Genomic DNA, 25019 nt, shown 5'->3' on the forward strand with positions numbered 1-25019 from the left:
GGTAATCTTAATGGCGATGCTAGCAAGTCAATATTCGTATAAAGTTTCATAAAAAAATTCCTTGTGGTACATTTTACTAAAGCCAGCCTCCCAGAAATATATTCGTCTACAAATAATGTTGATTATTTTAATTTAGTCCTAAGATAAGTTTGCGAATCGTATCAGTGTTCTATGTAAGAATCAAAAATCAATACCCTCGCCAATTAGAACTTTTGCTTTAAAAGAAAAATATGCATAGTCCATTTACTCAATACTTGGTCTGGCATCACTGTTTGAGCATTGATGTGCTCAGCACACTGTTGCCAAGGTCGTGCATTTTGCACTAAATTTAGTGCCTTTGGGAAACCAAAAAGCCAAAATAATTGGAATTCAATGCATGGTGCGGTATTTAGTGATGCTTTTTTAATTTTAGCACACCGAATGCGTAGGTACATATGTATGTATGTATACACTATACACTAATATTCTACATTAAGATGGAACTCCATTTACTGAATAAAATGCGAGGAATAGGTAAATTAAATATGTTTTACGTTGTTATAAATGTATTGAAATTAATTTATTAATAAACGTGAGGAAATGGATATGTATATACACTTTTTACTGAATCAAAAATATTTTGGCGCTTTTGTTTTGGAAAAATTGGCTTTTTCTGGTGGCCTGATGCCACACTGGCTCAGTTGTCGCAAAAGTACACATCCATACACGCATTTTTACTTGAAAATAAGTGTGTAGTGGTTAATGTGCACGATCCAGAAAATAAAGGTCGCGCCATTCGCGGACCGCTAACCCTCTCTTCGTCGATTTGACAGCATCCACCCAATCGCTGACGTCATAAAATACTTTTGTTTACATTCACTGTTGCCAACTTGATGCTTTTCGCACCAAATTTAGTGGGTATTCAAAACGCGAAAATTTTTGAGTTTTGTGCTTGGTGCGTTTTTGGTGCTTTTGTTTTTAGTTTGAAGACACCAAATTAGAAAATCTTAAAAAAATTGAAGCAAAATTTATAGCAATCGTAAATGTGGTAAGCAATTTTACAAAAATTTAAACAAAATCATGGCACAGTGACAATCATAAGTGACAAAGAAATATGTGGCAGCACCTTCAACCATGCCAGAAGAAATCGACCGTTGTGCAAGAAACATTGATTTTTGAATCGGCATCCTTACAATAAAATTATGTATTCATATAAAGTCCATTAAATACACCAATAAAAATTTGGTGCTTTTTCAAAGTCGAAACTTGGCAACACTGCCTTTTGGTCGATGCTTCTCTTTTTCTTGTCGAGTTCGTCTTGTTCTCTCATTCTGGTATTTTTTGACGTCACGGCCAGTTGCTCTCAGCTCGATTGGCGCAATCTTGTATTCTATCATTCTTGGTTAATGATGTATACGATGCCATCTCCGTACAGCTCACTTCACCTCGCCTAGCACGCTCGCGTGCGCGCAGTTTGCCTCGCGACGTCGACTGCGTGCACCTCGCTACGTGCATCCCTACACTAGCAGTAAAAATTGCGAGCGTAAAACGATTTGTGAGCAGAGTTGCCAGATGTGCGGATTTCGCCCCATTTTGGGGATTTCTGAAACCATTTGGGGATAGAATTTTTTCGTTTGGGGATGTGGGGATTTGATTTTTTGTTTGGTTTAAAATATTGATATTGAAATTAAAATACATATATTTTACTGCCAGCCCTTAAAAATTTCTCAAACAAAGATTTTCTTTGTTGTTATTTCCGATGGTTTGTATATGTTTAATAAATTTCCTTGATAGGCACTAGAGATAATCAGATCGGACTAGACTATCAAGGAAATTTATTAAAGATTTTCTTTGTCAAAGCATTATTCGTGGAAAATGCCTGCTTTAATTGGCCTTCGCTGAACACAAAATTTTCTCTCACTTCATTACACCAAATTGTAAAAGGATCGCTGTGATTGGCATTTACCGAATGAACTGCATATATTTCTGATTTCCTTAGTGTAAAACGAATTTTACAAAGTGGCAAGCGCACAAAAAGAATTTGACGAACTTACAGACAGCAATGGGAATAGGAACCTTGGGTCGAAGGTATGTTGTTAAACAGTCTCCAAAAACTATAAAAGATAAGAAACCGCTATACGTAAATAACCAAATGATCTCATATATATGTACATATATACATCTGTGAAAATTTGTAATATAAAAGTATTCAAACTGTAATTAAAACGAACTAACAGAAATGAGAATACATATATTTTTATTTCTTACTTACGGGGATTTAAATGGGGATTTAGAAGAAAAATGGGGATTTTTTGGGGATAACTGCGGCTCGATATGGGGATGTACTATACAAAAATTCTGGCAACACTGTTTGTGAGGGTGAAGAGGAACGAAAGGGAGGTAAAACAAACGCTCAAAAATTGCACACCACGTCGTTCATTTGATTGACTTCGCCAACCTACCTATTTCAGGGGGTCTACTCTGTATTGCGATTCGAAAAGCACTTCATTCAGATTTGAATACTTGACACTATGAATTTGTATTAAGGTCTGATTATGGTGACTTGACTTAACTTAACGTAACTTAGATCTTAGAAAACCAAAATGAAACATACTTCGACGTGGCATTAAGTTACGTTAAGTTTCGACTGTCCAAATATAAGCAACATCTATTAAAGAGAATTTTTAAGTGGCAGCCTCTGAGTTACGTTAAGTTGCCATAATCAGAGCTTTAGTCCGTGTCGCCTTTCGAATCCCCTTGAGTTTCGAATCGCAATATAGAGTAGATCGCCGAGATGTGTTTTCCCCGTGTTGGAATGAAAATTACAAAATAAGACAGAATTGTTTTCACAGCCAATCAAAAAAAAAAAAAAAAAAATGATGGTAAAATAACCGAGTCTTTTGTTAATCTAAAATATTTTTTACGAAAAACGAAACACGGCTTGAGAAATTTTATAAATTTTACACATCTGCACGGAACAAATGACAGTTTGTTTAGCACTTCAGTTAGAACACATGTAGGTTAACCAAAAATGTCAATAACAACAAATCTCAAGAGGCAGTTCTGTGTTTCTGTGCTGAAAATTCTGTATTAAATCCATTAAATTAAAGAATGTTGCAAATTTTCAACCAATGGTTGTTTCAAGTAGAGGGTTAAATTTCATGATACTAATTTGTTTTTTACCTCCAATTAAATGTAACAGTATAATGTTGAAGGTTATGGATGAAATAGGTAGGTAAATGACGCTTGTAGTTTTAATGTAGGTAGATTATTAGATAATTTATAAACAGAAAAAACCCGACGCCAAAAATTTTTTCCTTTTTTAACAAGCGTGGAATACTGTCCCATATTTATGTCAAAAAGTTAATTGATTGGACCATACTGAAAATATTTGGTATTAACAATTAGAAATCAAGGAGTTTTTCAATATTTGAAAAATGTTTGGATCACAGAGCCTGTAAATTTTAATTTCATACTAATAAATAATATTCAAACACCTTTCATATGGTACCCATCTCTTAATATTTCATTTAATTTTAAAAATTTTATCTTAACTTTTTAGATTGGTGATAATCAGGGAACGGATTTTATATAAATCTACTTTTTTTATGCTAAAGAGATGGAGTATATTCGATTAAGAATGCCCACGATTTAGCTTTCCCTAATTCCATATTTACACATTTAAGTTCATTCAAGGCTTTTCTTCGCGAAAATCGTATGAAAATGCTGCCAGCAAAATTCAAAATGCATATTGTGGTTCAATGTTACTACAAATTTTTTAAATATTTTCAAAGACTAATGGTCTTATTCATAAAAAATAAAGTAGCTTTAAAAAAGGTTTATAAACTGAAAAATGTATGAAAACGTCAATTTATAGAGCTCTTTAAACTTACTTTATTTTTTATGAATAAGGCCATAAAAGTAGAAATTTTTCAATGCTATTGGGTGTGGAGCTTTTTGGCCGGTTATATTGAATAAAACAAGTGTTTTCTTCTTCTCCTACGCGTTTCGACGCATATTCGCGTCTTCTTCAGGGAGTCTATATATTTATAAATACGAAAAACATAATAATAACGAATAGCTATTATAAGGAGCAAATAAGACAATACAAAAACATTTTTCATAAAGAAACTAGTTCATAGTGTTTCTCCTTTTACTTGTAAAATAAACATTTAGGTATAAAATAAACGTATTTTTTGATTATTTTTCTGTTTTTGTCTTTTTTATTGCCTCCTTTTGCCTTTTTTGGGATTTCTAGTGCTTTTTCCTGCCTACTTCGCTATTTGATTTTGCCTTTTTTATAGGTTTTTAGGTCCTAAAAATCCGTCGCCTGGCGATAATGCAAATTAAGATTTTGAAGATTTCTTAAATACCTTTCGTTTGATATCAAAACTATAATATTTAATATATCTCATCAATATAATTGAATTAAATTTTTTTCAAATAAGTGGCAACCCTCTTGAAAAATATTTTCTAAACCAAGCTTTCTTAAACATTTAATTTAACTTATCAATTTAATTGAATTAAATTTTTGAAACAGATGTCAACACTCTTTAAACAAATTTTTGAAATTAAGCTTAAGCCGCTTTAGTTTGATACTTGTATTGTAATATGTTATTTATCTTATCAATTTAATCTAATTAAAATTTTGAAACAACCTTCTTGAAAAGTTTTTTCCATGAAGCTTCCTTAAACATATCGAAATTGTAACCTGATATCCAATTGAAATACATATGTATTTCATATAACTTAATCATGTTCCATATACGTTTTAACAAACCGTGAAAATTTTATAATCTTATAGAACTTGGAGGCGTTTTTCAATGAAAACTATTGTGGAAAAACAACAATAATTTATAAGTGGTAGAAGTTATAGCTGCTATTTTGGAGATCACCACATCTCTTCAACAGACTTCTTCACGGCCTCAAGCCCAATAAAATTGTTGAATATAATTGTTATAAGGCCATAAATAACAAAAACAAACAGTGACAATTTCATCAAAATCGGTTCAGTGGTTCGAACAACTTAGAAAAAACTTGTACCGGTAGAAGAGCCGGTACATGAAAATTATGAAATTATGAATTATTATGAAAATTCTGCAAAGTTTCATCTAAATTGCGAATTATTAATAAAAAAGTTAAGTTTTAAGTTGATTTTTGGCATTTTTTCTTTCATACAACGTATGTGCGAATTTTTTTTTAGTGTGTGGAAGAAAATGCGTAATACCCTAAACAAAAAAATATTTAAAATCAATGCAATTTAAACGAAATTGGAAAAATTTTCATAAACTCCTTTAAGGTTTTGGCAACTCGTGAGTCTAGTCGAGTAGACCAATACAGCATACTCAGAATTTTTAATTGACACTCAAAATGTTGGCTTAATGTTGAAACCCTCATTTTCGGTATGTTGGAGCTTAAACCAGGCCTTGACTTTACTTAAAGAAACAAGTATACCTATGGTCAAAATAATTGGAGTGCGACATGTGAATAATTGTTTTGTTGGTTTAATGTTCTTTTGTTTTTTATAAAAGTAAAGCTCGTTATATAACGACAACCATATGAATCCAAATTGAAAGCTTTGTACGAAAATTAGAAAAAAATCTAAAAATTTCAACAAATTGCGTCAAAGTATAAAATTTTGTAATCAGAACTAAAAAAATCGCAATGCGCAGTTTATGGCTCATTCTATTTTAGTGTAATGTGTTAAGTGCAGGTTTGAATTATTTTAAAATTCGCATGGATTTTTGGAATTTTTTCTGGCGTTGTTAAGTATTTTGTTCCATTTTAAAGTATTTCAATCATTCTTTATAGGGGCGAAATTACGTAGTTGCCATCAAAGAAAAAAATGCAGTTTTACCATATGGGTTTCATTTTTAGGCAAGGATGTGTATTACAAAGCATGAAAAATGCTATAGTGGATTTTGAACCGAACCGAACCATTTTTATTACCTTCCTTTTATTAACTCGGGATGTAACTATGTAATATTGATGCGCCTAAAAGATGCAGGGATTTCTATTCCCAAGTTACATACCTGATGACAGTACGAATGGCAATTATAATAGGGAGGTTTTAGTTTTTTAAACTAAACTGGTTTTCGGTTCGGTTTTGGCATTTCAAATTAAAAACGGTTCGGTTCGTGGTTCGGTTCGAAACCCGCAAAAAGCAACGGTTCGATTCAAAAACCGGTTTGGTTCAAAACCGGTTTGCAGCCCTATTTTTGAGTAAATGTGTTACATCACTTTTGCAACTTTACTTTATATAAAAGATTTATAATTCCAATGAAAAAAACAGTACCGATTTATTGTATGGAAAATGATGCAGCCTAATTTACATCCATACACATAAATTCAAGGCCGTATATTTTATTTAATGAAAAAAATAAGAGCCACCCTGATGTACATACATACATATGGGTCATTCCATGCACATGTACACCTCAACATTTTTTTTGCATTACTTATCCAAAAAAGAACACCTAATTTTTTATTTCATCGTGATATTCGAAAATCTCAAAAAAAAAAATCCGAAGTTTTGAACTCACAGAGAAGTATATTTTTTTCAAATTTTTGCAGTTAATAAACTATTTTTGGCGAAAATCAGTTAAGTAATCAAAATGAGCGTAATTAACTCGGTTTTCCATTAGAGTGTAAGATAGATTTAAATATATAATTTTTTGCATTAAAAACTTGCATTTATTGTATTTTTGTTTATTAATTATACAACATATGATTTTTGCTTTTTTGCAGTCTGATAAGTTGTCAAACTTTATGGAGGACACTGCAAAAATTTGAGTTTTGTCATGCCTGGGTACATGAAGTTTCAGCAGGTAGGCATGCGCTGTCAGTGCTACTTTGTGTACATACGTACGCAGGCATGAAAAAACTTGTAACTTCTACAGTTTTGGTTTTTCCATTCTAAAGTTTTTACAATGTACTCCATAAAGTCTGGCAACTATTTAGATTTCAAAAAAAGCACAAATAGGACGGTGTATAATTAATAAAAAAATAAAAACTAAAATAAAAAATATTTTGCCCAAAAATATTGAGTTATAAATTTTGCATGAAATGACCCATACATATGTATTTATGTATCCATACTAATAAATAAATAAGTGCCGTTGGGGCAAAACATTACTTTTCCAATGTACTTGTATGATGGGTATCCACAGATGCGATTGGCTTGTGTTTAATATAACCGTTTGCACTGCAAAGAAGACTAGACATATTTTATTTTAAAGCGTCTGTGAAAGCCAATATTAGATTTAAATTATATTAAGAAATGTTTTTTAGATAAATAATTGCAAAAAATGCGTTTTTTAAAGTGTTTTAATATTGCTATTAGCGCATACGTTCTGATTTATTCTTTGCACTACAAAGTAAGTGGATTTTCAGTGGTAAAAATAAAAAGAGAAGCGCTAACAAAATATGGTGAAATATCTACTCCCACGGCCAATCCAACTGAGGCGTCCGTTTTTACCACAGCTAATTTCGAAGATGAAGAAGATGAAGCTACCACCGTCTGGGAGACGGATGTTAATGGAATCACAGGTAAGAATACATTGTATATAGTAGATGCTTTCCATTTCCAGACAACCGGTCAGGTACGAGCATGATTTTTAATTTCGACCAAACTCAAATACATTGTTTGTTGGTCCAAATAATGAGACACGTATTTTTTCTTTTGGCTCGGAAAAATTTTTCGGCCGAATTAAACGCGATTTTGTTTTTCAGGCAAAAATCGATTATTCGAATTGACAGTGAGAATGTTTTTTTAAAATGCCCATAACTTTGTCAAAATTTAATAGATTCCAACAATGTTTTTACTCAAATGTCAGTAATTATAAAAAGCGGGAAAGTGTGATTTTGTTTTTCGAAACTGTATGTTGGAAAGTGTGTTCTTATATCTATTTGATACACAAAAAATGATCACGGCTGTACTTTTTGCTGATATATTACATACATATGTTCCATTTAGTTAAACAATATAAGAATATTGTAGTATGTACCACAAAAACGTATATTTTCTATAAAAAATCATAACTCAGAAAAAAAAAATCTTCGCTATTAGAGATTTGGGTTGATTGTAGTTCAAAGTGTCTCTTTCCCGGTAAAAAAGTTTGAGAAAAAAAAAATACACTTTTTGAGAAATTAAATTTAAAAAAAAATTTGCACTTTTTGTTTATTGTTAAATAAAAAATTTTAAATAATGAAAATCAATAATTATATCATTCTATCTTGAAGTGACAAGAATTACTGACATTTGAGTAAAAACATTGTTGGAATCTATTAAATTTTGACAAAGTTATGGGCATTTTAAAAAAACATTCTCACTGTCAATTCGAATAATCGATTTTTGCCTGAAAAACAAAATCGCGTTTAATTCGGCCGAAAAATTTTTCCGAGCCAAAAGAAAAAATACGTGTCTCATTATTTGGACCAACAAACAATGTATTTGAGTTTGGTCGAAATTAAAAATCATGCTCGTACCTGACCGGTTGTCTGGAAATGGAAAGCATCAGTAGTATATAATTGCACAATTTTCACATCAATTAAATTTAACCTCTAAATCAAAACTAAGGAGTGGATTCGCCAACTGGTCTCCTCAATTTTATAAGATATCCCACTGAAATTCGGTGCGCGTTCGTATTTCTATAATTTATCAATCATTTGGCCGAGTCGACAAGATCAGACCACCTAAACATATTGATCTATACCGCTGATTGTTCAGATATGTGAGTTTGCGTTTTACCTTAAACACTTAAGCTTCAACTTTTGCATGCTCAATATTGACATCGAAGCATCACAAAATTTGTAGCACAGTTTGTGTTCTAAGGGCGTGTGTGGATCTGTAACAAAGTTCTGTGGGGAAAGCTGGCGAATAATATTTTTACTATGGGTCAACAGTTTTGCCAATCTGCTGTGTGAAATGAAATCTTTTTGACAACAGTCAATTTTTCTCAACCGCAGAATAAAATATTATAAAATGAACTGAAATTAATATTTTAAGAAAACATCTACCATTATTGATTGCAGTTCATCAATTTAAGCTTTTAATGAATTCAATTTAATCAAGCGTTTAATAAAGCGTTTGAAACATAAAAGAAATTTATTTACCAGCAATATTTAATGTAGTGTAATACCATTTTATTTTTTTTTGCTTAAGTTGTATATGCAGTTGTCAAAAATTTCACTAGCCTCATGAGCTAGTGAAGATGTATTCACCTCATACTTGTCGAAAATTTAATCACAGCGAACTTTGTTACCGATTCACACGCGCATATGATACATTAAAATTTTGAGTTTTTTAATCCGATTCATAGTGTAATAAGCAAAGTGAAACCATTTATTTTTTATACGCTTATATGACAACGGTTTTGTCATTGCGTTTAACCATTTGAAACTAGCAACATTATAAATTAATTTTAAAATAAAAAAACTTTGATTTCAAATCAAAAAATAATTGTTTTAGAAATTAAAGAACAAAAAGAAACAATTTCGTATAAAATGCCAGACACTTGCTGTTTATGCAGAAGCACCCACAACAGTGAGGTAGGTACATATGTCTCGTGTGCCAACAGATGTTACGCCATGAAGGGATTGGATGAATGCGTGTGGTGTTAAACTAACTGGATCATCGAAAGTTTGCGCTCTGCACTTCAAATCGAATGATATCATTTATGCAAGTATTAATGCCAAAAAAAGACTCCTCGATCCAGATGCAGTACCATCAAAGATGTTACCTGCTATTTCATCAGATGAGAGGTAATGATCAAAGTGTTGGTATGTTCTCAAATGCATTAGTGCAAAGGCATATCGTGAAAATAAGTCCAATAACTACAGCCACAATGCGCCAAACAGATGTGAAGTATCGCATAAAATTTATACTTTCGCCAATTTAGTAATAATAGATGGTCCTGATTTGCAGTAATTAATTTGAGAAAGAATCCTTAATCTTAATGTGTATATATATACATATCGTCGTTTGAAGTGCAAAACCGCCTATCGTCTTTTTGCAAAACCGCGTAACTGACATTTGTGCCAAAAATTAGATTTGCTCGTAGGAAGCTCCAGGCATAAAGCCTTATCTATTCATACCAATATATCGATATTAGACCATGTACTGCAAAATAACAGCATAGTTTCAATACCGCTGATCAAGAGTAGCATATATTTTTACTCTCTCCTGTAAAATCTTGGTGATATTACATACGCGGTTTTGCATAATCGTGATTCGCGGTTTTGTACTTTAAACGACGATATATTGGGAAATCTTTTGAGATGGCGACATTCTGCGTACTGACATTATGTTTCCGGGACAAAGTAGCTGCACTGCCAAGTGAGGTTTTTGTACCTTCGTCAATACTATTTATATGTGAAAATATCAGTAAATAGTTATTCACAAACAAAACATACGGTTTAATAACTAATTTATTCGCTAAAATCAGGAAATTTCTAGTGCAACTCGCATAAGTTCTTAAAAAAAAAAAAAATATTGAAAATATTGTAAAACACCCTATCACAGAATTTGCTTGAAGAACGCACTATCTCAGGATTCTCTTCCAAACCAAAGCCGGAAGAGGGTTAATGTAAACAAATAAACGAATTGTTTACATTTAAATTTTCAAATAAGCGTACGTCAAATATTGATTTCACTTTGTTTATTACATTATGATCTGATTTTACAGATAAATCAAACTTTATTCAGAGGTTAGAAAAAGTTTTCAAAATTTATTTAGAATTTTGAGCTTTATAATCTGATTTTTTAGAATTTTTTCGCGTGTGCAGTAATGGAGTGTGTAGCCCATTAAATTTTGGTATAATAAAGTGCAAGTTTTTTAGCGGCTTCAAAATCGCGCTGATTTTTAATATTTTTTTTTTTTGCTGACGGCATTTGCGATCTTTCCATATAACAAATGGAATTTATAAAAACTGGCGTTGATTGTTTTAATTTTCTTTGCAAACGCTGTTGCGCATTTTTTTCCATAAGAAATTCATGCTTATATCGAAAAAAAGGTGCAAAAACCCGTCACAAAAAAAAAAAAATCAAAAATCCACGCGATTTTGCAGACGCTTAAAACTTGCACTTTATTATACTAAAATTTAACCATGAACCATATTTTTATAAAAAAATTAAATTTTATGAGCCATAAAACTGTATTTTGCTTTCTGTGAACGTCAGACAATATTTGGCTGTTCGATGTACTTGAGACTATTTATACATCGAGTGCAAAATTTTCGATGTGTTTTTGACATCCCTAGCACTTTTTCAAAGTAATGACATGTCCGCTTTCATGATTCAATAATAAAACCTTTAATTATTGAATCATGGTCGGCTTTAACATTGTTTACATTATATTTTAATACAGAAATATGTAATTAATTATTTTGAATTGTTCTGACAAAAGTTATATTACTGGAAAAATTTATAACCCGAAATATTTTCCCGAGTTTTGGTCATGACAGCAATGCATTGGAAATAGAAACCTTTTCTAGCACGCAAAACAGTGGTGAAGGGTAGCATTTTCTCCTGAAAGTAGGTGTTGGAGGAAGCAATTCCCAGTTTTATAATCTTGTTTTGCAATTACAGGAAGAACTTTTTTTACGAAACCCCAAATTTCCAGAAAGGAAAATAGAGAAAGAGTAAGAAAGAAAAAACAAGTAATTAAAAAAATAAACAGCTTAAATAGAAGAACTATTGAAAAAGAAATGACAGCTTCTTTGAAGAGAATTGCAAATAAAATAATATTGTAATTTACCAAAACAAAATACATATTATTTACATGTATTGAAAATAAAAATTTATTTTATTAATTGCAAAAACACGTTGTAAGAATGTGTATGCCCGATGACTTCGCTGTTTGCTAGCTTTGCGTTTACAGTCCTTGTACGAAGCATGGTACAAAAAATCCATTTTAGCAGGAAGTTATCAATCCCCAGATTTCTGCGTGACTGCTCTATTGCCTCTAGGCTAACGTTGTTGAACGCTTCTTCTAAATCCAGGATGGCCGCCATCGTATATTGTTTATTTTCCAGCGAAGACAAATATTAAAGTTTTTTGGTTTACAAGGACGAATAGGTATTGAAAATTCACTTTTAAAGAATCTAATTTTTTTAACCTAATGAAGCCAGGAGGACGAAATTCGATAATGTGGTCGTGTGTGTATTAGTTCTCAACATATAATGTTTTCAAATATAATTATTCCAAATGTTCTAGAATATTTGAGGACAAAATTTCACGACAACATTTTCCATACCCAATTATCCTTATGCAACAAAAACTTTAATCTTTTTTAATTCAACAGAACACATTGGTATTCTACATTGCACTGATCTTTTTTAAATCATTTTTTGAATTAATCATATTTTTAACCGACTTCAATAAAAACGAGAAGGTTATAGATTCATCGGAATATACATACATTTTTTTATGTATGTTACCGCATAACTTTGGACTACGTTAACCGACTTCTATAATTATTTTTTAAAGGAAAGTTGTTACCTCAGAGATGGTCCCATACTAATTTGGTTTAAATCCGATCACTGAATCATGAAGGAATTAACGATAATCTTAAAAATTTATATGAGATTTAAAGTCAGTTTTGTTTTTTGTTAAAAAATTACTTGTTGAAATTTCAAAGTCCTTTAAAAAATGTTGACGTCACAGAAAAAAACTAAATACGCAGTTACTATATTTTTCCTATAGTGTTGCGAATACATATATGCATGTATGTATATTGATTTTTTTTAGTGTGTAAAATTTACTGTCGCACGGTATAAGCTTGGTAAGGTAGGGCATATATCCCGTATTCCTCGGACTAAATAAAATAAAAATTCGCTCAGAGCGAGAGAGTAACACTGAAATATACGGGATTGCTTTCTAGTAAAAAGGTAAGTTCTGTCAACTTCAACATAACCTCCAAATTTTGGTTGTAAATTTTTGCTTATTTTGTATGTAAACACACTCAGCCACACATGTAAATAACCAAAAATACTTTCAAATTCATTAGAATCCACTTAAACAAGTAATTAAATGCTTTTCACCATGAATTAGCCGATTGCACTTTTCTTTTATATTTTGGTTGCCAAACACACTACAGCTGATAGTTTGACACATTTACCAGAATTTACCAGCAAACAATTTTCGAACTAAAACTGGTAACTTCTGACAGAGAGAGAACCGTATTTACTCTCTCTTTTGTCCTCTAAATAGTCAGAAAACCGAGTACGGGATCGATTTCCAGTAAAATCTGACGGATTCTGACTATTNCAATTTTCGAACTAAAACTGGTAACTTCTGACAGAGAGAGAACCGTATTTACTCTCTCTTTTGTCCTCTAAATAGTCAGAAAACCGAGTACGGGATCGATTTCCAGTAAAATCTGACGGATTCTGACTATTTCTGACTAATCCGGACTCGTACGGGATCGCAACTAATATACAGAAGTATTTCAAAATTTCAGTTTTGTTGGAAAATGCTATCAAAGTGTGATCAATTCATACAGTTGGTATACAAAACGATAGTTGAAAAGACCTATATCTTCGCCATTTTTGGGAAGTTTCCCCATCTGTTAAGCTGAACAAGTTCTACTTATCAAGCTTATTAATTACATGATGAAATCTCCAACAGCGTAAATTTTGAGTCCATCTCTATATTAGTTGCGTTTTTTCACTCATTTCCAGTAAAATCCGGTAAAAGTTTTTACGAATTTACATGGTTTGGCGTTTTCATACGCAAAAACTTGCAAAGTAGGGGAAATTGAGAGGGCGAAAAATGACAGTTGAATTTGCAAGTTTTTACTGGATTTTACTGGATAAATTTTTACTTATAAGAATTTGCCAGTACGAAAAACAGCTGATCGCATGTTGCTGGATGAAATTTAAACTAATAAGGAAACTGTTTGTGGGTTTTTATTGTTGAATTTGACAAAATAAACCTATTTAAATACCAAATATATTGTTTTATTAGGAATTCACTGCGAATAAACAACCAATTTATCAGCTGTTCATGAAACTTGCAAATTGTTAGTGGAAAAGCGTTCGCGTACTTTATTGCAAATTTTTTCTTTGAGAGCGAATTCTTAGAAATAAAGTTACTGGAGTGTTGCTGGCAAGTTACTGGATAATTTGTAAAAAAACACAACTATTATTAAACGTGCGATATGTAATACTCCTATATTGACAGTAACAGCGAGTACCGTCCGAAAACATTACAGTACGTATGTACACGTACCCTGTAGGGAAAATCTCTAGTTCTGAACTGGTGCGCTTCTAGTACAATTAGACCCAGCACTGGTTCGCGATAAATCTCTTTTGCATGCATACAACTGGCGAATTTAACGTGATGATGTCCTAGGAAGTGTCAATTGCCCAACGCTGCATCCCTTTTTCGATAGTGCCGAACTAGTCCTAAATTCTATAGCTCTGAACCAGCTCTAAAATCTACAGACTAAAGAAAAGATTATCATGGTTTTTCAATCTATTCGGTTCTTCCGTGTGCGATTTTAAACTATATTAAAGAAATGTTTTTTTTCAATTTGCAAATATATTGTTGTTTGAATGGTTGTAAGAATGTACGTTTTCATGCCTTTCGCTGAAGCTGACTTTGCAGAGGTGCTCGCTCTTATTGGTTAGATTCCAGACGGTCCCAAGATGTTAAAATGTTAACACAAACTTTTGTTTTGTATTACCAAACTACGAAAAAGCATCTGCAAAGTGCAGAATGAAAGTGCATTTGAACGAAAAAGCCGCCAAATACATATCTATATAAAGTAAACAAGCCCCCGTTGCATCCCTTTTTCGATAGCTCCGAACTAGTCCTAAATTCGACAGATAAGATCTAGTTCGTTCTGCATCCCTTTTTCTATAATTCCGAACCAGTTCTAAATTCGTCACCTTAGATATAGATTTCTAATGGAAAAAGTTAAATAAATTGTTTTTTTAAGAGAACCACATTTCGCTGATTTTGAACTGGTGGGGATCTAGCTACTATCGGACTGGTTCGTTTTTAGCGATAAAGATCTTGCACGGAACTAGAAATTTTATTCAATAGTCTGTGGTTTCCCTGCAGGGATACGTTTATAAATAAACATGTCCACAACACATGCACAAAAACGCTACACACGTACACAATACAAACACAAAAAACGTTACTTGACTGTCTCTTTTGATTTCGGAAGGCTTACACATTGATGCATTCATATATGAGGTAGAGTAACTAAACTTTAGATATGGGGTTTTGTTATAAAACTCTTTCATTTAGATAGCTAAAATCGTTAAATTTTGCAGCTTAGGTAAATACTTTAAAACTGAATATTTTTGTAAAGCCTTCGGCACAGATGAAGACAGCACTGGCCTTAGTTGTTTGAGTTTAATTGTATCTTTTATAGCACCCACCACTAAGCCTACGTCCAATTTGCTAATAAAATGCGATACTTGCCCGGAAAACGTTGCTTGTGTGCCACAAATTCAATGCCCCGCACACGTGCGTATGATGGACCACGAAAAGCCGCAGATTTGTGATCTTCCTGGTGGTAGTTATGGCTACTGCTGCGTCACTGGACAGAATCACACAGGTAAGGTGAATAACGCTATTTAAAATTTACGTACATAATTTTCTCTTTACTATTTAATGTTAGCAATTCGTCCTGGCATCGAACGTACACCATTCGCTGCTGTCCTTCCTATGTCGGTGGTGGAAGAATCGCGTCAGAAGTTCGAACAACTAATGAAAAATGTGGCTAAGCTGCCAGTTCGACGCGGTCAACCGGAATTTTTGCATAGCATAACCTTTCACTCCAATTCATTCGATGATAAACATAACTTTCATTTGTCTAATTCGGCTGTGCAGCAAATTATTGCAGGCCAATTGATCTCAAAAAAGTTTGTATATTTTGTTTCCTATATTTGTGGTTGTGGTTGCTAATCGCTCTAAGTGTTCAATTAGGGAAGATATTCCTATGGATGACCTCATCACAAACAATGTTCAGGTAGATTTTAGGAAAACTCCGTTGGCACACCACTGCTCTGCACCGCACAAGTGTGCCGATCCGAATGCACGCTACCGTACCTTGGACGGCACCTGCAATAATCCGCTGCCCCATCGTTCGCGCTGGGGTTCAGCTGGTCAGCCAATGGAACGTTTACTACCACCAGCTTATGAAGATGGCATTTGGACGCCGCGTATGCATTCCGTGGACGGATCTGAACTGATGGGTGCCCGCGAAGCGTCACGTCGCCTAATGGCAGATGTATACAGCCCGCATCCAAAGTACAACTTGCTTGTGATGCAGTTTGGTCAGTTCTTAGCTCACGACGTCACACAATCGGCTTCAGTGCGTTTAGGTTGGATGTGCTGAGACTTAGCGTTAATTATTATTTTTTTCTTATTTAAACTAATTTCCTCCCCAGAGAATGGCGAGTTGGTAGAATGCTGTACAGCAAGTGGAGCTCACCCTTTGCCGCCACACAAACGTCACTTTGCCTGCATGCCGATTATAGTGGAGCACGACGATGACTTCTTTAGCACCTTCAATGTGAGCTGCATGAACTTCGTGCGCCTCTCCCTCGCTCCCAATACAGAATGCAAAGTGGGCTATGGCAAGCAACGCAGCAAAGTGACACACTTCATTGATGCTTCCACGGTGTATGGCTCGAATGAGCAATCGATGCGCGAATTACGCGAGTTTCATGGCGGTCGACTTAGTATGTCCAATGACTTTGGTCGCGAGCTGTTGCCATTGATTAGCGACAAAAATGCGTGTGAAAGCGATGATCCTGGCAAGACGTGCTACAAATCGGGTGAGATACTTTGTTGACTTATATATGCATATAATGTGTACAAACACACGTACTATAATATGTATGGATGTATGTGTTATATTTGGCATACCTTCTGTAGGTGATGGACGTACAAATCAAATAATCTCCCTCATTACCTTGCATGTACTCTTTGCCCGCGAGCACAATCGTATCGCTGGCATTCTGGCACGCCTCAATCCTCAGCTAAGCGACGAGATATTGTTCCAAGAAGCGCGGCGAATAGTCATTGCGGAGCTGCAGCATATAACTTATAATGAGTACCTGCCAGCAGTAATTGGACCACTGGAGATGAAGAGATTCCGTTTGGCACCACAACATCATGGCTATGCCAAAGGCTACAACCTCGACGTGAATCCCGCTATTACCAATGAATTTTCGGGGGCAGCTTTTCGAATGGGGCATTCTACTGTTGATGGAAAATTTCATATACACCAGGGTGATAATAAGGTGGATGAAATCATCAACATTCCCGATGTGATGTTTAATCCTTCGCGCATGCGCAAACGATCCTTCTACGATGATATGCTGCGAACCATGTTTACGCAGCCAATGCAAAGAGCTGATAGCTTCATAACGCATGGCGTACGTATGGGTAAATAGACCAATTTCGTTGAATTGCTATGTTTCTTTTTTACAGCTAAGCCGCTTTCTGTTCCGCGGTCATAATCCCTTCGGCTTGGATTTGGCAGCTTTCAATATACAACGAGGCAGAGATCAAGGGCTTCGTAGCTACAATGATTACTTAGAAGTGATGGGGCACAGAAAATTACGCAGCTTTCACGAGTTACCTGAAAATGTGTGATGCTTTATTTGTAATAATAATGAATACATTATAAATCATTTAACTACTTTTTAGACGAGTAAACGGCTCGCTGAAGTTTATCATCATCCTGACGACATTGACCTCTGGGTAGGTGGCTTGTTGGAGAATTCAGTGAAGGATGGTATTGTTGGCAATACGTTTGCCGAAATAATCGCAGATCAATTTTCCCGTTTCAAACATGGCGATAGGTATTTCTATGAATATAGCAAAAAAGTGAATCCGGGCGCATTCACTATTAACCAGCTGCATGAGATACGCAAGGCGACGATGGCTCGACTGATTTGCGATAATGCCGATCACTTGACGTTGATGAAAGTGCCGCCGGCGGCCTTTGTCCGCGCCGATTTCCCCCTGTAAGTTTTGTAACCAAAAGATTATTAAAGGCATCCCTGCAGAAAAAACAAAATACATAGACCGGATATTTAGATATTTAATTCAACTGTCCTATATATACTGTGTTTGCACTTGTACACACTTCCTGTATTGAACTAGCGAATTTAATATGGATCTGCCACAGGAGGTAATGATTTATGGTTCAACTACCCACTGACGGACAGTAATTCTGAACTGGAATTTACTGTTCAAAATTCACTGGAGAATTCCTTTTTTGGCCAATTTGATTATTTTTTTAATGAAAGCTTATAAAAATAGCAAGAGGCCAGTTAAGCCCGATTTTTGAATTTTTATTTGTTTATATTAATTTTTTTAGTGCAAAGTGCAGAAAAAGTAGTAATTGAAAAAATCGGTTATCTTATTCCATTTAATAGATGTTGACAAATAAAAACTAGTTGAAAACAGCTGATGTGTTCCCCAAAACGAAAAAAAAATCACACATAAATTTTGGAATGTTAAAAAAATTTTCACGAAAATTAAAAATTGGTTTTTGAGTTTTTGGAAAATATTCTTGATATCGGTGTTTCCATCGGAAGGTCCACCACGACAAAAAAAAAATAAAAATCTTATATCTAACGTATTTACGGGTCAATTTGTCTGCTTTTTAAAATATATACTGGCTATGTAAGTAAAATCATGTTTGTATAAAATGGTCTTCCTAGGTGGCGCCAAGGTTGAGATATTTCGAAAAACCGTAGTTATGGTCCGATTTGGTTCGAATTTGGCGTATGTAGTTGAAACATAAAGAAGTCATAGATTTCCAACAAATTCACCCTGAATTGGCGCTGAGGTCAAAATATAAAGTATATTCTACATAAAATACATGTTTCATTTGCGTTAAAAATTCATTCTTAAAACAACTACAATTGCTCCAAATCATATTAAAATAAGTTTCATGAAAATAGCCATCCAAAATTCGTAGAGATTTGCGATTTTGTAAGAAAAGAAAAAATCTGCTTCCATTTTTTGTCACGTAACGACACTCTCTTTAAATGCTTATATTCCAGGACCAAACAGTTCGATTGTTTTCATTTTTCGGTTAAATATAGAGCTAATTATGTGCTAAACAATGGCCTAAAAAAGTTAAAGAAAACAAATGGCATTCCTTGTTTGTATCACATTGAAACGTACGACTGTCACGTATGCGACGTATGGAAATACCCATATGCAGTTTTATATGTCGATCATTCAATTTTAGTTTAATGAAGTGCAAGTTGTAAGTGGCGAAGTTAATTTTTTCGCTAACATTTCGAGCACATCTGCATGCTAAATGGAAAATAAAAGCTTTCTCTTTGTCTCGTGTAGTTTATTTATATATTTTATTTATTATTTTTTGTTATATTTTTATTTATTATTCATATATCTTTTGTTAAAAATCATGAATTCATTGATCTATGAAACTGCATACCCAAAATTTTTATAAAACTTAAAACAAAATTTAAGATTGTTGAAAATTTTTTTAATAAATTTTTTTTTGTCACTTTGCTTTTTGTTCAACAATTTTTGTTGAGCTCGAGGCCGTTTTTAATGAAAAACTTATTGTGGAAAAGCAACAATAATTGAAAAAATGGTAGAAGTGATAGCTATTTTGAAAATCACCACATTTCCTCATCAGACTTCTTTCAGTAGGCTTCAAACCGACGATCCCACTGACTCATCCAGTTGCCTATGCACTGTGCTAAGTTCGCCTTGTAACTTATCGTTGCTTTTTTCTACTTATTTTCCTTTTTGGTTTTTTGTTTTCGTAGAAACCCACAATTGTTTTCAATTCTTTTTTATTATGGCTGCGTTTCTTTATACATTCCGGATAATCCCATTTCACAGCCGGAATAAACAGAATCCGTTTGAAATATACGTTAACATATTATCAGGAACGTTCTAAAGAATAAGTAAACAAAAAAGTTTATTTCAAACTTTCAGAATGAATAAAGAAATGCAGCCTATGTAAAATTTTTTAGCTAGAACAAGACAATCGATTTCCAGTGAATTATAAACAGTATCTGGTATTGAACCACTGTGCGACGGAGCGCTGTTGCGTACTTGCCGACCATATCATCTATCAAATTGCCGTTGATAGAGAGAGAGAGAATCTCTATACGGGCAACATACAAGATCTATACATAGAAGGTCACGCAATCCGCGAAATAAAAATTGCCTCTCTGCGCATGTTGTCGCAGGGCGACTTTTTGCTTTCGCTTGAGCATACATATATATGTATGTGTTATAACAAAAATAGTGGACAATTCTTACCCAATTCAGGGAAATTAGTTCCCTTTAATGTGTCCGTCTTTAAAATGGTCCATACGAATTCTCCGCGTTTTCGGTTTAAAAACTTTAGATCGCCGGCAAAACTTCAACCATTTTTCTCGCTGTTTCGGATCCTTTGGGAAACGGAAAAAATATCTTTTTTAAATGGGTCCCTGCGTTGGCTTACAAAATTCCACATCGCACACTGCATTGCAATTTTTATTCTATTTTCTGTTTTTGTCGCCCTTGTCGGCAAGCTGAACAGCTGATTGCCAAATTTTACAAGAGAGGAGTAACGGACCTGCGCAATGCGCAACCTTTAATATATAAACCTTTGGCAACATATGTATATGTAATACTTATATATTGGTGTTATCTTTCCTGCTGTTTGACGGTTTGTCTCCTAAAATGCCACATCAAAAAAATGCATGCAAAAAAAAGTATGTTTGAGTTCATTTTGTTCATATATGAGTTGTGTACATACGTTTACGTTGTGTGTACGTTTATTTTTGAACGTGTGTTCCTTTTTTTGTACGTGTTTACTGATATATCTGTAATGTATGTAATGTAGGGATGTCGGAAGAACATCGATGCATAGAAAATATCGATGTTTTGTTTCGATGCATCGAAAATATGCCACTCGATATGTAAATTGTCGATGTATCGGTGCATCGATGCATCGATGTTTTTCGAAAACTGAGTACATCTCTAGTACATCGTACCGTCATTCCAGTTTTTCAATTGTACAAACAAGAGAAGTGACTTTGAGTTTCCGGTGCAGTAATTTATTTCAAATTTTGTACAATTTTGCTAATAACATATTTTGTTGTGAAACATTATCTGAAAAATCCTATGCAAGTCGATGCATCGAATCAAGGAAAAACATCGATGTATTTTTGCCACTGACACCCCTACTGTAATGTTTTCGGACGATACTAGCTCTTACTGCCAATATAGGAGCATTACATATATGAAATAGATCTAATCTGGCCACAGCTACATTTTTGTATAGTCGCGGTGCTACCGTGTCGTCGCCAAAATAATTGTCTACATAAGAGTATGAGTTAAAATAATTTAGACAGCTGTGGTCTGTAGCCCGTCGTTTCAAATGTGTTTCAAGCTGTACGGTGTTGTGTTTTTGTTAACACCACAATCCCATAAGATAGGGGCCTCCGACTTTAGGTCGGCGGGTAGTTGAACCATTACTCTTTCTTACCTACCTTAGAAAATAGAATATGAAAAACAAAAGGCCGAGCGAACAGCACATTCATTTTCATTGCGACCCGATTCATAACAATTGCATTATTTCCCCTGTAAATAGTAAAATCTTTGCAAGGTATGTAGTGAATTAGTCATCGTTTGGGGAATAAGTTCGCGATTTTTGCAGGGATGTTTATTTATGCATATTATTTATATTATTAAAAACTATAACATTTTAAGACTTCCAACAAAATATTTCAGAAAAATATTAAGATCTACGTGAGCAGAACTGATCTGGATACATGTATACATCTCCAAAAAACTCATTATTTTGACACCGTTTACAAAATTTTTATGCAGTTCACGTAAATCTTAATATTTTTGCAAAATATTTCAGCAGAAGTCTTAAAATATAATACATTTTTGATGGAAAAACAGTACAGATTTTTTTTTTATAGAGAGTGGCTCACCTTAATGTACATATGTACGTCTATTTCTTACATATGCACTTATTTGTTTTCTTTTGTACAGAAATGAGCCGTTGCACTGCGACAGCGTTCAAGTACCCGTCGTCGATCTAACGGCCTGGCGCGTGTGATGCTCGGAATCGTGGGATGGTCTCCTTATTTCATATGTATCTCTCGAGTATATTTTGCTCGTACGTGCGTACGCATTTAATTAAAATAGAAAAATTAAATTTAAGGGTTTTGCTCTTAAATATGTACAAAAATTAAAAGAAATATTCTATATATTAATATCTAACATACATTTTTTGCGTCTTCTTTTGGCGATTCTACTGAACCGATTTCGAAACCAACCATCGTTGGAAAGCTATTTTTCTGAAGATGACGAGAATTGTTATGGTTTCAAAATTAGTTGAGGATTACGGCTGCTATCGCCTTATCCAAATTTTCATGTTGTTCAATTTGAGTTGTGTTTGCTATGCTAGCAGTTAGGGGATTCGCTTAAACTTGTAAAGTCTTAAACCGTGTAAAACTCGTAAGTTTACGAGATCAAGACCAAAACGAACACGAAGACGAATGTGAAGACGGTGACTAAAACGAATATGAAAGCGAATACGAAGTCAAATACACATATCATTTATACCATGATACAAAAAAGAAGGTAGTTTCAATAAACAACTTTTGACGGATAATAAAATTTTTTGAAGTTTCATAAATTGTCAGTATTATCAACGGCCTTGCCACTTTGATAATATTAAAACAATAGATCGGAGTATTTTCTTTCCCATATTTTTACCAATGTGAGAATATTTCAAATCAAAACTCACAATCAGTACTTGATATTTTTTTACTTACGTGGTTTGCCCCTCTTTTATTAAAAATATATAAAATGTAAACTGTTATATTGTAATTATTCTTTTTATTTTATAATAAAAACCATTAGTGCATTATGTTGTTATTTTTTTCATTTTCTTATTTTGATATACAATTTTCGTTTCTTTAATCTTGCGATTTAAAAATCGAATTCTAAAGAATGTTCTTCCCAAATAAAATCTTTTTATAATATTTTGGTCCAAATTTACTTTTAAATTTCTCATCAGATTTTGCAAAAATTTTGGCTTTGTGGTTAGCGAATCACCATTAATTTCAACAAATTTTGAATTCAAAATTTCCAATGTATGCAAAAAACTTGAATTAGGCTTGTACAGACCGCCCTCCGATAAACAGTTAACATACGTATAATTTTGATCACTTTCTACATGCGTCCTGAAGCCTAGTTTTGTCAACCCCATTTTCGAAATTATGTAGCCGGCAAAATTTTCAAGTCCATCATATTCCACATCTTTGAGTGGACTGATGAAATCTTCTGCTTCATGCTCTTCTGCGAGCTACTTAAAAAAATTAGAAATCAAATAAAAACGAAAGGGTAAGGAGTTTACCTCGAGTTCTTCTTCTGCGGATATTTCAATATCGTTAAGTGGTTTGAAAACATTTTCACTGAGCAACTCCTCTTCAAATTTTAACATTACTTCACTTGAAGACTCAACATTTGTTTCCGTGCTCAAAATAGTTTCGTTTCGCCCTAATAAAGTTCATGCATACATTTTAGAATCTTTATGACAACAACAATAATTTCTTTAAGTGGTTAAAAAATTACCTAGAAGGTATGATCGAAATCTGTACTTGAATTCGAGAGGTGACGGATGGTCATGCAGCCCTCCTTTCATATATGTTCAATAACTTCACTAAACTTCACTCATTTTCATACATTTTTGTTTACTTTTACAAAAAAAAAAAAATATTATCTCTGGTGATCAGGTAGCATGAATTTTATGAAATGTCATAATTTTATTAAAAGTCACATGGTTAGCAACAACAACGAATGTCATTAAATGGAACTACCTTCTTTTTTGTATCATGATTTATACGGTATATGATGGAGAAAACTGAGGCGAATACGAATAAAGAGAATAACAAGACAATTCTAGCAAAGATAATTGAAAGTCTTTTGTAAGACATTTGGCAGAGAGTAGGCAAAATGGTTTGAAAGATTTTGCTTATTCTGGCACGTAAGTCTTACAAAAAACAGCTCGCTTGCCAAATTTCATGGTGAAAAGCTCATTTGACAGAAAGCACTTGCACATGTTCTAAAACGAAATGAATAAGTATATATGTATGTATGTATATCGTTTTGTTTTCACTGTGGCAACAGTCGCAATAGCCGAGAGAGCTAACCGCTAACCATTCGAGAGTTCCGATGAGCCAAACCTCGGGAATAGGAATTTTTCATGGCAATTCTGGCTAAGAAAGTAAAAAATCTTTGGTAAGGCAAATGAAAGACAGATATCAAGTTAGTCTGAAAAACCTCCCAATAAAAATTGGGCTTAATTAACAATTCGAAAATGAGTCTCATTTTCGATAACTAATGTGAAATAGGTATGTATTCAATTTGAAAACCAGGCCATTCCCCAGCATAGCGGAACCTTCGTTATCCAATGTATTTTTCCTTCGGTATGAGTTCGAAATCCATCCCCTCGAGAATGGGCTAATGCTCTCTCTTGTTACTATGGCTTTCATGTTTTTTTTTTCTTTTTAGACCCATTTCGAGTGTATTTCCCATATACCTTTCCAATATATGAACCTTGAAAAAATAAAGTTGGTTAGGGGTTCGTTGTCAGTTCGATATGCATATTGGATATCGCAGGTCATTTTCCAACGTTCGCTTCATTGTATAGGCTTACAAGTATGGAAAGCGCCATTTTGTTTGTTTACATTTGAAAACAGCTGAGATCACCTGATTTTCAATTCTCTCATTCTCCGCACAGAGTTACATTCAAGTTTCAGAAAAAACTTTAAAATGTAAATTGAGAAATATTTTAGAAAAATGTGTTTTTATTCATTTGAATTCAATAAAAAAGAAATTAAAAATGCGTGCCAAGTCTTGCATTTCCAATAATAACGATAAATGTGTATGTTCCAGGCAATAATTTAAAATATTTGTGAAACTTATCGTTTGCGCTAAAATACATCAATGTGTGTGAAATTCGTTGTCATTGCTTTTGTTTTGAACATCATATTCGTGCCTGCCGGTGGAA

General features: G+C 33.7%; 1 protein-coding gene across 1 annotated transcript; it reads left to right on the plus strand.

Annotated features, from left to right (window-relative positions):
* Positions 1–3185: 3185 nt before the first annotated feature.
* Pxt (chorion peroxidase) lies at positions 3186–22058 on the plus strand. The gene is made up of 10 exons (XM_017615974.1): positions 3186–3210; positions 7357–7527; positions 15315–15551; positions 15615–15858; positions 15923–16320; positions 16387–16776; positions 16877–17379; positions 17435–17593; positions 17654–17973; positions 21992–22058. The coding sequence occupies exons 1-10, from the start codon at positions 3186–3188 to the stop codon at positions 22056–22058; spliced, it is 2514 nt and encodes an 837-aa protein (XP_017471463.1).
* The last annotated feature ends 2961 nt before the right edge of the window (positions 22059–25019 follow it).

The sequence above is a fragment of the Rhagoletis zephyria genome, unplaced genomic scaffold (genome assembly GCF_001687245.7).
Source record: "Rhagoletis zephyria isolate East Lansing unplaced genomic scaffold, Rhagoletis_zephyria_1.1 Rzeph_scaffold_01110, whole genome shotgun sequence".
Classification (NCBI taxonomy): domain Eukaryota; kingdom Metazoa; phylum Arthropoda; class Insecta; order Diptera; family Tephritidae; genus Rhagoletis; species Rhagoletis zephyria.

Excerpts from the sequence above, each read along its gene's own strand:
- Pxt (XM_017615974.1), top strand. The coding sequence starts at position 3,186 with ATGTTGAAGGTTATGGATGAAATAG. Across the intron at positions 16,321-16,386 it reads ATCGGCTTCAGTGCGTTTAG|AGAATGGCGAGTTGGTAGAA; the intron begins GTTGGATGTGCT and ends TTTCCTCCCCAG. Across the intron at positions 16,777-16,876 it reads CAAGACGTGCTACAAATCGG|GTGATGGACGTACAAATCAA; the intron begins GTGAGATACTTT and ends TACCTTCTGTAG.